Source organism: Pistacia vera, unplaced genomic scaffold (genome assembly GCF_008641045.1).
Source record: "Pistacia vera cultivar Batoury unplaced genomic scaffold, PisVer_v2 Contig666, whole genome shotgun sequence".
Taxonomy (NCBI): domain Eukaryota; kingdom Viridiplantae; phylum Streptophyta; class Magnoliopsida; order Sapindales; family Anacardiaceae; genus Pistacia; species Pistacia vera.
In genome coordinates this window covers 407,538-423,099 of record NW_022196519.1, presented here as the reverse complement: position 1 = coordinate 423,099, position 15,562 = coordinate 407,538, and the positions used below count along the sequence as shown (strand labels likewise).

Genomic DNA, 15,562 nt, shown 5'->3' with positions numbered 1-15,562 from the left:
AATTCAATTCTCTAACAAATACAAGAATAATATTTTTTTATTTATTCTTCAAATAAATAATATATGTGACATACACATATATATTAGATTTTTTCTGGATCCACCCCTTGTATCATTAATGATTTTTTCAATTGCCCCCTTGCCCTTTGGTAACTCCCTTTATAACACTAGGGGTAACGTTACCTTATCTGTAAACGATCTGATTGGATAAATGCATGGATTTAGACGGATTTTTCAAATTTGAAAACCCTCCATGTCTTAGAAAGCCATGGGCCAATAGTGGTTGGCTTTGATTATTATTTCCAAAGGTCCAATATGAGTAATAAAGGGAAATGGGCTATATGGGCTCAGCTGAAAATCCCAAGAAAGCCCAAAATAAATTTCACAAGGATGTAGGAGAGCCCAATATCATGAACAATATAAGGTTGCTCTCAAACTCAAAAGTCTGGGGCCAATTAGGGGTGTTTGTCTGAGCTTATGAAAATAGCTTTAAGCAACAGGTGCTATAAGCTAATTTTAGCTTATAAGCATTTGAAATTTTAAGCAATTACGTGTTTGGTTAAAGTACTTATAAGTGACTGATAAGTAATTGACGTGTTTGGTAAAATGTGGCTTATAGTACTTTTTATTATAAATGACTAAAAAAGGTACTACATTAAATAGGGTATACTATGGAATTTAAAATTAAACAAGGATAATGTGGTAATATACTTGGTCAAACTAGCTTATAAGCAGTGCTTATAAGCAAAAAAAAAAAAGTACCTCCCCCCAACTTATTTTTTTGGCTTATAAGCTCAACTTATAAGCTCAAAAAAATTATAAACAAACAGTCAGCTTATTTTAGAGCTATAAGCTAGTTTGACCAGCTTATAGCTTAGACAAACACCCCTAAATAATAGGCTTCAGTCTCCACATTATAGAAGTTTCATTCAACGCCATACGATTACGAAAGTAGTGACGAAATCAGAAATTTATTTAAAGATTAAAATAATTTTACTGAATATCAATGTATATATTATAATATATGAAGGATCAATATGTGTATAAATTTAATTTTTTTTTTTTTAATATGAACTAGTTCCTTCACCACCGCAAACCCCAATTCGATACAATAATGATACATTTTTATTTTAAGAAAAACTTGAATACTTTCTTCTACTTCAAATTCAGAAAAATGTTTTTCGAATATTTTTTTTTTTTCCTTTTCAGATATATTCCAAGCAATCAATCTAGTGGATTGACAACTATCTCTAGTAGTTTGGCGGTTCGTTTGGAACTCTTGGTGAATTACAAGAGATTTTGAGTTTGAAGCCTAAGCCAATAATACGCTTGCAGAGACGTCGTCGTCGCGATCGTGACTGGCAGCATGCAGCCCAAGCATGCTACGCACTTGTGAGCTCCCCTTTCAACCCGTCTTGAAACACGAATCAAGGAGTCTAACATGTGCGAGAGTCAACGGGCCAATAAACTCGTGAAGAGCTAATTGGTGGATCTCTTATAGGTTGCACTGTCAACCTACCTTATCTTTTGTGAAGGGGTTCGAGTGTGAGCATGCCTGTTGGGACCCAAAAGATGGTGAATTATGTCTGACCGAGGTGAAGCCAGAGAAACTCTAGTGGAGGCCTGTCGCGATACTGACGTGCAAACCACGACTACTAATAAGGGTAGTCACTAAAGACTGTTAACATTGTTAACTTTAAAACCCTGATAGACTAATTGAAGTACGTTAAACTGGTCGAACGTCATCGGATAACTCAGGTTGTTAAACTCATCTAGAGGTGCAGAATATGCGGAAACAAAATGAAGAAAACAATAACTCATGGTTACTTACTTAATTAGTGTGTTGCCCTTGCTGAAGCTTAATCATAGATGCATATGTTGTATTATTAGTTTTTTTTTTTTTTTTTTTTTATTTTCTTCAGCTATTGGAGATCTTTTTGGTATATGTAATTTCACTTTATAATATCATGAAGACAGACTTGAAATTGTCTTTTGTGAATTTGTGATAGGCTCCCCTGTTTTAGAGCTAATATGGCTTGTTAATATTTACTGTCATTATTTGTGTAAAGAAACGAGATATTAAGTTTTGAATTTTTGGAAGTAGTTATAGAATGAATTTTAGTGACAAAAATCATTTAACAGGCACAGTGTTGAATTCTATTGACGTTTCACCAATTTTGCTTGCTGTTTTGGTTTAAACTCCATGATCTTGTTGTTCTGTAACCTCGACCTTGCTCAGCATTTACATTCTTTCTCACATCACCATTGCTCTTATCATAAGATTTGTTGTTTTCCTTTATTTCTATATGTTTACCCACATTTTTATCTGATTGCCATGACAGTCAAATCAAAGATAAAAATGTGATCTAATCTTTTCATTAATTTTTGTTTATTACATTGTGGGAATGTTTTATCACAGAAGAAAATAACAATAATTCACTCTTATCATTTTTATGTCAAATCTAATTCTGCTTCTCTATCCCTGTATCTGCTAACAACGTTTCTTAGTTATCAATGCATAAAGTTTTTGTTTCATTTTGAGCAGACTAATTCTTTTCCTAAGTACCAATTGCACTTAGATTGTCCAGCCATCTTTTGCTGGTGTGGTGAGGATATATTCTAGAAAGGTGAATTACCTTTTCGATGATTGCAGTGAGGCTTTGCTTAAGATAAAGCAAGCTTTTCGCTCAACTGCAGTTGATTTGCCGCCAGAAGACGACTGCGCCATATCACTCTTACACCTTGCCAGACTTTTGATCTTGATGATTTTGAGTTGCCAGATAATGATTTTTTCAGGGTTAGTTCCAAAATGTTCTAGTTTGTTTTCAATTTCATTGTTTATTTCCAAACTTAGAGCCTAATTCTGTAATTATTATCGCATAAGAAACACCTTTTTCTGCATAGGAGACGTTTTTAAAATGTTATGTTGTTTGTAGCACCATTAATAACCCAAGTATTAAATGTTTCTTCTCATATGATCTATTTAATTATAATGAGGGATCATAGTTTTGCAAATTGATACTCATATTGATGGTAAATTGTTTAGTTAAGCTGCCCAGTGGAAGAATTCATTCTGTACTACTTAAATCTTTTTGCAGTAACTATGTTGATCATCACGTCAGTACAAGGGAGCAAATTACCCTCAGATACCATGGATGGCGTGGTTTACCCACATCTCAGTTTGGATTGGATGTAAGGACTTCTGCGCGTCATCTTGTGGAGGGTTTACTGCCCTCACCAGCTGGATTGGGCACTTTACTAGTTAATAATGTTTGTTGGCATAATTTATTTGTCTTTGTTAAATTTTTTATGATTTGTTTCCAGAGCGGTTTGGTGATGGTGATGCATCTCAGATTGGTTTAGACCTTGATGGTAATTACTTCATGCTTCCTGGTACAGTTGTAGCTGGTAGTTGATAAGTTTCTTAGAAATAGCCTAAATTGCCAGTATTTAGTTTTCTACTTTATGTGTTGTCATTTATTATTTGTTGGTTACAATAAACAGGAGCTCAAGGGTTACAGCTGCAGGGCATAGGCGGTTTCAAAGTAAGCTCTTATATCTATAGCTCACTTTTGGTTTCTTCATTGGTCATGCCCTTGTTTGGATACCTGATTTTATGATTATTTGGTGTAAGCGTTTTATGTAATGCATCACCATTCAATTCTTCCATCGATTATTCTTTTCAATACGTGTGTTTTCACCTATTTTTCATTAGCTTGATTTTTTATGGTATGAAAAGGTGTTGGTACCTTGTTATGTGGTTGTGGTCTGTCTAAGCTATCACCTATATGTCATAAGTCAATTATCTAACTGCTAAGTGCTTCATAAGTAACACATTTAAGCGCAATTTCAGACTGTTTCTTTGATGCTTTTGGCATGTTTGATAAATAGCTCTGATAAGGAATAATAATCAAGTGTGGTGACGTGGCTGGTGTTTTGCCACGGTGGAGTCAATTAAAAGTGGGTGAGTCATTGAACAAGCGCGTTGTTTTCAGTTGGAGCTAAAAGGGTTTTTCAAGTCATTCGTTTCAGCCCTCATTTTCCATCTCTAACATTTGTTCCAGAATGTGCTAAAGGGAGACGAAATCTGTTACTCATCTACAGCTGGATCTTCTTGGGTTTCCAAGTGGAGGCTGATCCTGGAAGGTGACTGATGTATAAATTGATTCCATTTGATATGGTTTGCAGCAAGGGGAAAAGGGAAGACGCTAGGGTTTCTTCGGGTGTATTCTTCTTTGCTCATTTCGTTTCTTTTGTTTGTTCAATACTCTATAAATGTCCTCTTGACTGTGATAGTAATGACATCCTATTTGTACCTTGAAGAGTGGATGTAGGCACCCAGCTGAACCACTATAATTTCTTGTGTGGATCTTTATCTCTTTACTTGATTGGTTTGTTAATGCTTGATGATTCAAAGATCTTAATCTGTGACTACTTTGTGTTTAACGATTGGTTGTTACCCAGAACAGAATCTGTGATTTTTTTTTATCTTGTTACACAGTTGATTTGTTAGCCCAAGATCTGCAATCTGTGATAACTTAGGACAAAAGAAAAAACAAAATCCTAACAAGATTGGTATCAGAGCCTGGTTTAGGGCTTCGTAAAGTGTTCTGTTTTTGTTTGAGTATTCTGTGACCAGTTTTCTTAGGCTAAAATTTTAATCATGTCCTAAATTCGAACTTGAAAGTTTCAGGTGAGAATGATTTTAGTTTGTGGAAAATGAAGTGATGGCTACTGATCAAGGAAGGGCTAGCCTTATCCTAAAGGAAGAGACTGAACTACCAGAGACCATGAAAGATTCCGAGAAGCAGGAAATGCTGACAAGCCAAAAGCTCCTTGATCCTTGATTGGGTGACAAAGTCCTTCGGAGGTCAAGAAGGAGAAGACAGCTGTTGAAATCTGGAAAGGTTAAACTCTCTCTATCAATCTAAAACTGTCCCTAATAGATTATTTTTAAAGCAGAGGTTTTGTTGCTTTAAATGGTGAGCAGAAATCTTTGAAAGATAATAGATGATTTTTTGAAAGTGATTCAGGATCTAGAAAGTATTTCTTAGATATTGATGATGAGGATCAGCAGTAATCTTGTTGAATGCTTTACCTAAATCTTATTCTAACTTTGTGGAAACCCTTAAATATGGTAGACACACTGAAGTTAGAAGAGGTAGTGAGGTATTTTCCGCCAAGGATAGTGAAATAAGATAAGAGATAAAAATAGTGGTGATGGTGAAGGTCTTAATGTTAGAGAGAGATCAATAGAAGAATTGGAAAAAGGGAGGGCAAAATAGGAATGGTCTAAGTCTAGGACAGGAAATAGAAAATGTTTCTTTGCCATAAGGAGGGTCATTTGGAGAGACTGTCCTGAGAGAAAGAACAAGCAGAAACCTGAAAGAGATAGTGAGGGAGGCAGTGCTGGTTGCATTTGAGGGATATGAGAGTTCTGAAGTTTTAGTTATTTCTGAGGGTAAAACCAGTGAGGAGTGGATCCTAGACTCTGGGTGTTACCTACCACATGACACTAAATAGAGAATGGTTCAGCTCATTTCAACCTTTATGTGGTGGAAAGTTATGATGGGGATAATGTTGTGTTCATATAAAAGGTATAGGCACAGTTAAGCTAAATCTTCAAAGTGGTGTAACTAAAACTCTCACAAACGTTAATATATCCTTGACCTGAAAAGAATTTAATCTCACTAGGACCTAGATTCTAATGGGTTTAGCTATAAGGCAGCAAATGGCAGCCTTAGTGTCATGAAAGGATCTCCAGTTGTCATGAAAGCTGAGAAGAAAATGGGTTACATGTGTTGAAGGGTAGAGTGGAGAGTGGAATTGCTACTGTTGGGTCAACAAAAGTTCAAGTATAACTTTATTGTGGCATCAAAGACCTGCACATGTTGAGAAGGGCTTAGTAAACTAGCAAGCAAAACCTGCTGTGTGGGGATAAGATTGGAAGTCTAGCTTTCTGTGAACATTGTGTCTTTGGGAAAATGAGTAGAGTTAAATTCGGATCTGGTCAACACTACTCAAGTTCACCACTTGAGTATGTTCACTCAAATGTTTAGGGCCATCCAGGCACTACTCACTAGGAGGATGTAGATACTTCATTAGTTTTGTTGATGATTATTCTAGGTATGTGTGGATCTATTCCTTAAAACCAAGGATGAGGCATTCTCTAGGTTTAAGGAATGGAAAGTTATAGTAGAAACACAAATTGGAAATAAGTTGAAGAAACTTAGGACTGATAATGGTCTAAGTTTGTAAATGAAGAATTTAACAGTTTCTGTATGATCATGGAATTGTGAGACACAAAATAGTACGGAATACCCCACAACAAAATGGTCTTTGTGAAAGGATGAATCATTTTAGAAAGAGTTAGGAGCATCATGTCTAGCTCTAAGCTGCCAATAATTCTGGGCAAAGGCAGCACACACACAGTCACCTAATCAACAGAACTCCATCTTAGTCAATAGGTTTTAGGGTCCCTCTGGAGAAATGGACTGGTCATCCTGTAAAACTAGAAAACCTTAGAGTTTTTGGGTGTCTTGCTTATGTCCATGTTAGAGAGACAAATTAAAACCTAGCCATTAAATGTATCTTCTTAGGTTACCCAAATGGGGTAAGGCATAAACTCTGGAACTTAGAGTCTAAGAAATGTATCATCAGCAGAGATGTTGTTTTTAGAGAAGAAATCCTACCTGGCCTTGGAAATGATTCTGAAATTTAAGGGCAGTCCATCAGGATCAGATTCTTAGAACTAGAACTTCAAAACCCAAAAGATGATCAAATTGTGATCAAGGTGGAGCTGATGAGATTCAAGCTGAAGAAAACAATTGAAAATTTTGTGGGTGATCAAAATGGTGAACTTAAGGTGAGCAGTTGAACCATGGTGATGATTAGGGTTGTCTAATTACCACTATCTGAGAAAAGAGTTAGAAGGGTAATCAAACCTCCAAGCAGATTAGGGTATGCTGATCTGGTGGCTTATGCTTTACAAGTTGAAGATGATATGAGTGATGAACCCAAGTCTTTTCAAGAGGCTGTGTCAGGACCAGAAAAATTGCAATGGCTTAAAGCATTGAAGAAGAGTTTTCTTCCCTGATAAAGAATGAAACCTAGATTTTAGTAGATAAGCCAAGAAATTGTAGAGTGGTCAAGTGTAAATGGATTTTTAAAAGAAAATCAGGTTTAAACCCAACTGAACCACCAAGGTATAAGGCAAGACTAGTTGCAAAGGGGTTCACACAAGTGGAGGGCATAGATTACAATGAGATTTTTTCCCCAGTTGTTAAGCATTCCTCTATCAGAATTCTGCTGTCACTTGTTGTCCAATTTAATCTAGAATTGGAACAATTGGATGTGAAGACAACTTTCTTACATGGAGATTTGGAAGAAACCATTCTGATGGAGCAGCCAAAAAGACACAGAAATGTTGCAGGTAAAGTTTGCTTACTTAAAAAATCCTTGTACGGTCTGAAACAGTTACCATGACAGTGGTATAAAAAGTTTGATTCATTCATGATTGAGATAGGTTTTAATAAGATGCAATTATGATAGTTGTTTCTATTTTAAAAGAGTTTCTCAACTGACTTACATTTTCCTTCTATTGTATGTGGATGATATGCTTGTGGCTTGTCATGAACAATCTGAGCTGTCTCGGTTGAAAAAGATTCTTAACACCAAATTTGAGATGAAAGAGCTAGGTCAGGCTCAAAAGATTCTTGGGATATCAATCATTAGAGACAGAGTTCATGAAAGTTTAAAGCTGGTTCAGGAAGATTATGCTGAAAAGATCCTGCAAAAGTTCAATATGAAGGATGCAAAGGCTGTCCAAACTTCCCTTGGTCAGCATTTTAAGCTGTCTTAAGATCAGAGTCCCCAAACTGAAGAGGAAAGACTTGAGATGTCATCAGTCCCTTATGCTAATGTGTTGGGTAGTCTAATGTGTTTGATGATATGTTCAAGACCTGACTTGGCCTATTCAGTAAGCATTGTGAGCAGGTTCATGCGTAATCCAGGGAAGATCCATTGGTCTGCATTAAAATGGATCTTGAGGTATATAAAGGGGACCAGTTCAGTAGGTATAGTGTATAGGAGGAATCAGAAAGAAAACTGTTGTGTTGAAGGATTTGTTGACGCAGACTATGCTGGTGATGTTGATAGAAGGAAATCAACTTCAGGTTTTGTCTTTATAGTATGGGGAAACATTGTTAGTTGGAAGTCTAAGCTCCAACACATGGTTACATTGTCTTCAACTGAATCAGAGTATGTGGCACTAACAGAGGCAGCAAAAGAAGCAAAGTGGCTGAAGGGTTTTGTGACTGAGTTAGGTTTAAGACAGAGGGCTGTAACAGTTTACAGCGATAGTCAAAGTGCCACACATCTTTGTAAAAATCAAGTATTTCACGAACGGACTAAACACATTGATGTTCGACTCCACTTCATTAGAGAGATGATTGATAGAGGTGAAATAAAGGTTGAAAAGGTGGATGGTTCTCACAATCCAGCAGATATGCTTACAAAACCTGTCACTGGTGACAAACAAAGGCTCTGTATGAGCCTTCTTAGTGTTACCTGAGCAGAAGTCTTTTTTCCAAGGCCAAATAGGGTGTCAAAACAAAAGCCATGATGGAGAATTGTGGTGATGTGGCTTGTGTTTGCCACGGTGGAGTCAATTAAAAGTGGGTGAGTCAAATTGATGCAGCGACGTTGTTTTCAGTTGGAGCTAAAGAGGGTTTTTCAAGTCATTCGTTTCAGCCCTCAGTTTTCCATCTCTAACAGCATTTGTTCCAGAATGTGCTAAAGGGAGACGAAATCTGTTACTCATCTACGGCTGGATCTTCTTGGGTTTCCAAGTGGAGGCTGATCCTGGAAGTTGACTGATGTATAAATTGATTCCATTTGATATGGATTTGTAGCAAGGGGAAAAGGGAAGAAAGCTAGGGTTTCTTCGGGTTGTATTCTTCTTTGCTCATTTCGTTTCTCTGTTTGTTCAATACTCTATAAATTGTCCTCTTGACTGTGATAGTAATGACATCCTATTTGCACCTTGAAGAGTGGATGTAGGCTACCCAGCTGAACCACTATAATTACTTGTGTTGATCTTTATCTCTTTACTTGATCTGCTGTTTGTTAATGCTTGATGATTTAGAGATCTTAATCTGTGACTACTTTGTGGTTTGGAACGATTGGTTGTTACCCAGAGAACGGAATCTGTGATTTTTTTTTTTTTATCTTGTTACACAGTTGATTTGTTAGCCCAAGATCTGCAATCTGTGATAACTTAGGACAAAAGAAAAAACAAAATCCTAACACAAAGATTAGTTTGTCTCGTTGGTGAATTATCCCCGTTTGCCTAGTGTATGCTTTGAAATGTACACAGAGAAACACATAATATTTTGAGGAAGAAAATAGGTTTGCTCTGTGAACATACTCCCCCACATGATGCAGTTGAGTCTATCGGGTTGCACATATTTTAAATGTGCTTGTTCTTTAGGATTTGAGTGGAAGTTTAATGGTTTTTCCTTTTCAGTTTTTGTCAATGATATAATTTTTCTCATGATAGAGAGGCCGTTACTTAATAGGCTGTCAGAATTGTGGGGATGCTGATTTATCTATAAAATTATATGGAACAATTCTGATGTAACTTTATTCCCTACAGTGCTGATCCTCAGGGATCTGTCAAACCATTGACACCTTGGGAACAAGATAATATTACTGAGCAGATAAACGAAACTTCAGAAGCCGCAACAATGAATGACAATGCAAATCAGGTTAATTTTAATATTTCCATAATATTATGTCTTAGGTTGTTTCTGTATTTGTTATTTAGTATCTTGCTTATTTGAATATTGTGAGGATGATTTGTGTTCTAGATTTGGTCTCATAGTTACTACCTCTTTCCATTGCGACCAGCTTGAAAGACTCGGGTGTCCATGCGGAATCTGTTGAGTATGCTAAAGCACCATCTACTCCAGGACTGGTACAAGAGCCAAATTTGCCCTGTGTGCAGGAGGCTTTGGCCTGTGATGATCATTTGGAATCAGAAGATCGCAATTCTAATGAGTTAGTGGCTGCGGTGAGCACAATGAATCCTTTAAGTAAGCTGGATTGGTCTTTACAAAATAATTCAAATTGTGATATTGTTCAGTGCACGCTTCCTCAGGAGAATGGCCACCATGTCAGAGATCTGGAGGTCAAACAAGCAAAGCCACTTGGTAAACTCTGTCAATTCGATGCCTATGATATCAAAGTGTTCAGAGGGCACCAGATGGTTCAGACAGAATAAAAAATTTAAAAAACATGCAAAATGTTTTTCTTGTACGAGAAAATTGAGATTCTAAGATTTAGAGGAAATTGATCATAGTTTCTAAATGACTTGCTTCTATATCAAATTATAAAGCTTTTCTCTTTATTGAAATATGTCATCTCAAATAAATTGATTAAAATTTCATTAAATATGATGAATCGGATTCAAATTAGTTTAAAGTTTTTTGAATTCTTGAGTATGATAAACTAAATAATTGGTTTCAAACTTTATTAAAATACAAGTTAAATATAAATATTAGCGAAAAAATAAAAATAAAAACAGTTATGGTTCATCTCTATTAAATATGGGAAAAATTTACAGTCTCCCTAGACTTTGTTAACTACACAAACGTTTAACAAATTAAAATATGAACTTGTCTAAAACTTCTCTGAAAGAAGGGTTATTTGTCTTCACACGTAAATCGTCTCTGAAACTCAGACCATTATTCTATTCATGGCTGGTTTGGAATCTCACCCATTTCCCTCTGCAAATCAAAAGCAATCAGGCAATAGTTAAATAACATAACAAAGGCCAAAGAAAGTTATCACCTGTATTTAAAACTTGAATATCAATGAAATGAGAAGAAAATTAACCTAAATTTCAAATTCTTCTGCCTCTTTCGGTTCCAATTTTTGCAAATTCAACTCTAATTTTCAACAGTCTTGTTATTGCTTCTTTTATGTTGATCCTCTCCAGAGTTGATTCTCTTGTGCACTCTATAGCCAAACTCAAGATAGATGATACACATTCCTCCTTTCTAGAGAAATGTTCATCATCCCTTCTTAGCAAATTTGTGTCCACAACTTCCATTATTGTTCTACATGATGATTCACCAACCCAGCTCCTTAAGCTCATTCCCTCAATAAATATTTCGTCTGTTGGTTTCTTCCTTGTAAAGGTTTCCATTAGCATAATACCATAGCTGTATACATCCCCTTGTCTAGATATTTTTCCTTCTCTTCCATATTCTAATAGAGATCACATGCACTTTCATAGTTACTAGGAAACAAAGAAAGTTTAATGGAAAAAATAAAAAAATAAAGCATACTGAACTAGAAACAGTTACCTGGAGCCATATAACCAATGGTGGCAAGGGTCTGTGTTTGTGTCATAGAGTCTTCTTCACCTAAGAGCTTTGCAATACCAAAATCACTCAAATGTGCAACCATATTTTCATCTAGCAAGACGTTGCTAGGCTTTAAGTCACAATGAATAATGGGGACTAAATAACCAAAATGGAGATATTCCAAAGCTGATGCAACATCAATCATTATGTTCAACCTTTGTGAAATGTCCAAAACGTTGTTGTCAGAATGCAAGCACTTCTCAAGGCTCCCGTTAGACATGTACTCTAGTATCAAAGATTTAAAATCATCATTTGAATAGATGCTAATGATTTTAACAAGATTTCGATGACGAATATTACTCAATATTGCACATTCAGCTTCAAAACTTGTAAGCGCTTCTGCAAAATGCAAGTGGAATACCTTTACTGCAAGCTCCATCCCATCATGTAATCTTCCTCTGAAAACTGAACCATAACTTCCTCTCCCAAGCAGGTTGTTCTCACTGAATCCATTTGTTGCTCTCACAAGTTCATGGTAAGAAATTCTTCTCCATGTACGTTGTGGATACATCTCAACATGTGTAGGTGGCCTTGTTCTCTTTTTTCGGCATTTCATCAACACAAATATAAGAACAAAGACAACCAATGTGAATGTAATGCTTAGTGGCAAAGCAATGAACAACATAACTTTTCTTGAACTTGACTTTCCATGTGTTCTGGTTTTGCATAGTGGAACATGCAGTCGAGAAGAACCACATAATGCAAGGTTCCCCATAAATGATTCAATTGAGAAATTTCCAAAGCATCCTCCTTTAGGAATTTCACCGCTTAGTTGGTTGAAAGATAAATTTAGATATTTAAGGTAAAAGAGTACCTCTAAAGACTTGGGAATCAATCCAGAAAGATTGTTACTTGACAAATCCAAGAATTCCAAGCTTATCAAGTTACCAAATGTTTCAGGAATTGAGCCTTGTAATCTATTGAATGCTAAGGAAAGGTTCTGTAGATTTTCTAGGCTGTCAATAACAGTTGGAATATTTCCTGAAAGAGTATTCCTTGACAAATCTATGTTTATCGCAACCTTAAGATTTCCAATCTCCAATGGAAGAGATCCATTCAAAGAATTTGATGACAAATTCAAGTACAAGATATCCTTAAGGTTCCACAAAGTTGAGGGTATAAAAGAAGTTAATTTATTGAAACCTAACGACAATTTTCTAACTGTAGTGATATTACCTAAGCATGCAGGTATGGATCCATAGATCTTGTTATCACCCAACTGCAACTCATACAATTCATTCAATTGACAAAGACTACTTGGGATGAATCCTTCCAATTTATTATGTTCAAGATTCAAAGCTTGGAGTTTCTGTAGTCCACCAAGTGTAACTGGAACTGATCCAGTCAATTCATTGTCCTGTAGTCCTATTTCTATCAAGTTGCTTAAGTTTTCAATTTCTTTGGGAATGGTTCCCCTAATGTTGCATTTATCCATGTATAACCTTTCCAAAGAAACAGAAAGATTGCCTATAGAACTTGGAATGATGCTATTCAGAGGATTTCTTCCTAAATCTAGCCGCCTTAAATTCTGGCAATTTGTCAAAGGCGAAATTAAACTCAAATCTGGAGTAGAAGATGTCAAGTAAGATGTCAAGTAATTACCAGATAAGTAAAGCCGCTCAAGATTTTTTAAGTTACCAATTGTTTCTGGGATGAAGCCTGAGAATGAGTTGTCTCCTATGTCTATAGTAGAAAGCTTGGAAGCATTGGTAATGAAACCAGGAAATGGCCCAGTGAAATTATTAACTCCCAAGTAAAGCCCCTCAAGGTTTGGAAACTCTGCGGTTGATGGAGGAATTCCCGAAAGCTCATTGAACGAGAATGAAAGGGTTTTCATTGTTGAGATGTTGTAAATAGCAGCTGGGACAGGACCCACAAGGTTGTTCCATTCAAGAATTAAAAACTCGAGATTACGGAGATTACCAATTTCATATGGTATCTCACCTGAAAAATAAGAGTTCAATTAGTGAATTAGTTTACAACAAGAAGAGATTCTTAAATAATAACATAAAATTTGTTCAAGCGACGATGAATTCATTGATTAATGTCAAGTTCCCAATTCTCTTGGAATATCTTTTGTTATTGTCCAAACTGTATGGAATTGGATTTGTGAGCTGGTTAGGAGAGATATATACATATATGCCTTCAAAATTAGGCAGATGTTGACACCTTTTGCTCGGAAGGCAATTATCCACAAATTTCGTGTAAATTAAAGAAGAAATGTTGAAATAAGTGAAGGAATAGTTCAATTACTGAATTGGATTACGACAAAATGACATTATTCTATTATAAAAAAAAAATTGAGAGAGTTTTATCTTGTACCTATCAATTTGTTGTCGTCAATAAATAGGTACTTGATTAATGTCAACTTCCTAATTTCTTTCGGAATTTCTCCGACAAAATCAATATAAATAAGCAATTGTATTGTTTAGAAAATTTCTAAAAGGAAAATTTGTAAAAACATTTATAAACAAAGTTTCATATAAAATACCTTGGAGGTTATTGTATCCAAGATATATCTCTTTAAGTTGAGTCAAGTTTCCAATTTCTCCTGGAATATGCTCTCTGAATTGGTTATCATAAAACTTCACAGAACGAAGCATTCTACATTGCCCCAAATTGTGTGGAATTGGACCAGTGAATTGATTATAAGACAAGTGCAACGTTTCAAGATTAGGAAGATGTTGACACATGTTTTCTGGAAGGCTACCGCTTAGGCTATTATTTGAAAAGTCCATGAAAATCAAAGAAGAAAGGTTGAAGATAAGCGAAGGAATAGTTCCCATTAAGGAATTATTTGCGAGTGATAATTTCTCCAGTATTGTAAGATTGCCAAGCTCTTTTGGAATCTCTCCTACAATATAAACAAGCAATTGAGATATTTAGAAAATTTCTTAAAACGAAATTAAAAAAAACAAAAAAAAATTGTATAAACAAGATTGCTTTTATCTATACACACAGATATGTATAAATATATATACCTTGGAGTTTACTGCTGTGAAGATACATCCTCTTAAGCTGGGTCAAATTTTCGATTTCTTTGGGAATGGCACCTGTGAAATAATTGAAAGACAGGGATAAGTTTTGCAATTTTTTGCATTTTGATAAAGTGGATGGTATTGTGCCCTGGAACATATTAAAATGCAAGGCAAGCAGTTCCAAATTGGGAAGATCATCAAAAATGCTTTCGGAGACTTCGCCAGATAATCTATTATAACTGAAAGAAAGGTGTTTCAGTAGACGTAAGTGAGCCAAATCCTCAGGGAGGGAGCCATAAAAGCTGTTGTTCCTGAAGGTTAGCGTTGCAAGGAAAGATAGATTTCCTAGCTGAGGAGGAAGGGTGCCTGTGAGACCAAAGTTAGAAATATTCAAAGCTCTAACTCTATGGTGACGGCCAGCACAAGTGATGCCAGTCCAACTACAAACAGAAGAACTTGTGGACCAATTGTTGGCCAATATATTGCTAGGATCGTGGCTTATACAAGCTTTCAGAGCAAGAAGAGCTTGTTTGTCTGTGGAAATGTCGGTTACTTCCGCATTAACAAAGGAAAGTGGTGAAAAAGGAACTAAGAAAGCTATAACAATGCAGAGGGAAAGGTTTCTCTCCATGGGATTAGAATGTTGCGTGGTTTTAGTGTGGGCAATTGGGACATGCACAATTACACAAGACTGATACTTATAAATAAACAACGGATGATTATTTCCAAAATTCAACGTCACTTGTCCCCATCTCTCTTGATATTGATTGAAGGAGAAACGCTTGCCTCATAATACATTTTATACATTGTAAAAATCTTGAAAACATTAATTACGTCCAATATTTACGTGTAAAAAATGGTGTAAAAAAGAGGGTAAGTCAATGATTAATTTTTTGGGCTCATGCAATACGAGATGTGATAGGAAGTCATATTCACCGCCTAGACGCTGAAACAATTAGATGCAGAAATAATCTTTATCAAGAACAAGAGTGACTAGTAGTCACCATTAACAGGGGTCCAATTTGTATTGATAGAAGCCTATTGACTTATAATTTATTTAAAGTTTTTTAAAGAGGAATTTCCTCTTATCTCTTCAGGAGGTGTTGGGTGGTTCTCATTTGTTTCCCTGGACAAGCAATCAAGCTATAGATATAG

General features: G+C 35.9%; 2 protein-coding genes across 4 annotated transcripts; one reads left to right on the top strand and one right to left on the bottom strand.

The window, feature by feature from the left end:
- The first annotated feature begins 3,496 nt into the window (after positions 1–3,496).
- LOC116112737 (sister chromatid cohesion 1 protein 4-like) lies at positions 3,497–10,414 on the top strand. Of its 3 annotated transcripts, none has more exons than XM_031398852.1 (4): positions 3,497–3,545; positions 9,656–9,767; positions 9,910–10,072; positions 10,160–10,414. In XM_031398852.1, the coding sequence occupies exons 2-4, from the start codon at positions 9,751–9,753 to the stop codon at positions 10,280–10,282; spliced, it is 303 nt and encodes a 100-aa protein (XP_031254712.1). In that variant the 5' UTR covers positions 3,497–3,545; positions 9,656–9,750; the 3' UTR covers positions 10,283–10,414. The 3 variants fall into 3 exon arrangements, with proteins under 3 accessions (XP_031254712.1, XP_031254711.1, XP_031254710.1); XM_031398851.1 differs by having other exon boundaries at positions 10,145–10,414; XM_031398850.1 differs by having other exon boundaries at positions 9,910–10,414.
- Positions 10,415–10,903: 489 nt separating this feature from the next.
- LOC116112716 (receptor kinase-like protein Xa21) lies at positions 10,904–15,038 on the bottom strand. Its single transcript, XM_031398828.1, has 4 exons — positions 14,411–15,038; positions 13,921–14,283; positions 11,370–13,373; positions 10,904–11,271 (listed from the first exon to the last, which is right to left on the bottom strand). Exons 1-4 carry the CDS (start codon positions 15,036–15,038, stop codon positions 10,904–10,906), a joined length of 3,363 nt encoding a protein of 1,120 aa, XP_031254688.1.
- Between the last annotated feature and the right edge of the window lie 524 nt (positions 15,039–15,562).

What these genes read in the sequence shown, in the direction of transcription:
- LOC116112716 (XM_031398828.1), bottom strand. Translation starts at nt 15,038, where the DNA reads ATGGAGAGAAACCTTTCCCTCTGCATTGTTATAGCTTTCTTAGTTCCT. An exon ending in TCACAGCAGTAAACTCCAAG is followed by an intron (nt 14,284 to 14,410) that starts GTATATATATTT and finishes TTTATATTGTAG; the next exon opens with GAGAGATTCCAAAAGAGCTT. An exon ending in TGGATACAATAACCTCCAAG is followed by an intron (nt 13,374 to 13,920) that starts GTATTTTATATG and finishes CTTATTTTTCAG; the next exon opens with GTGAGATACCATATGAAATT.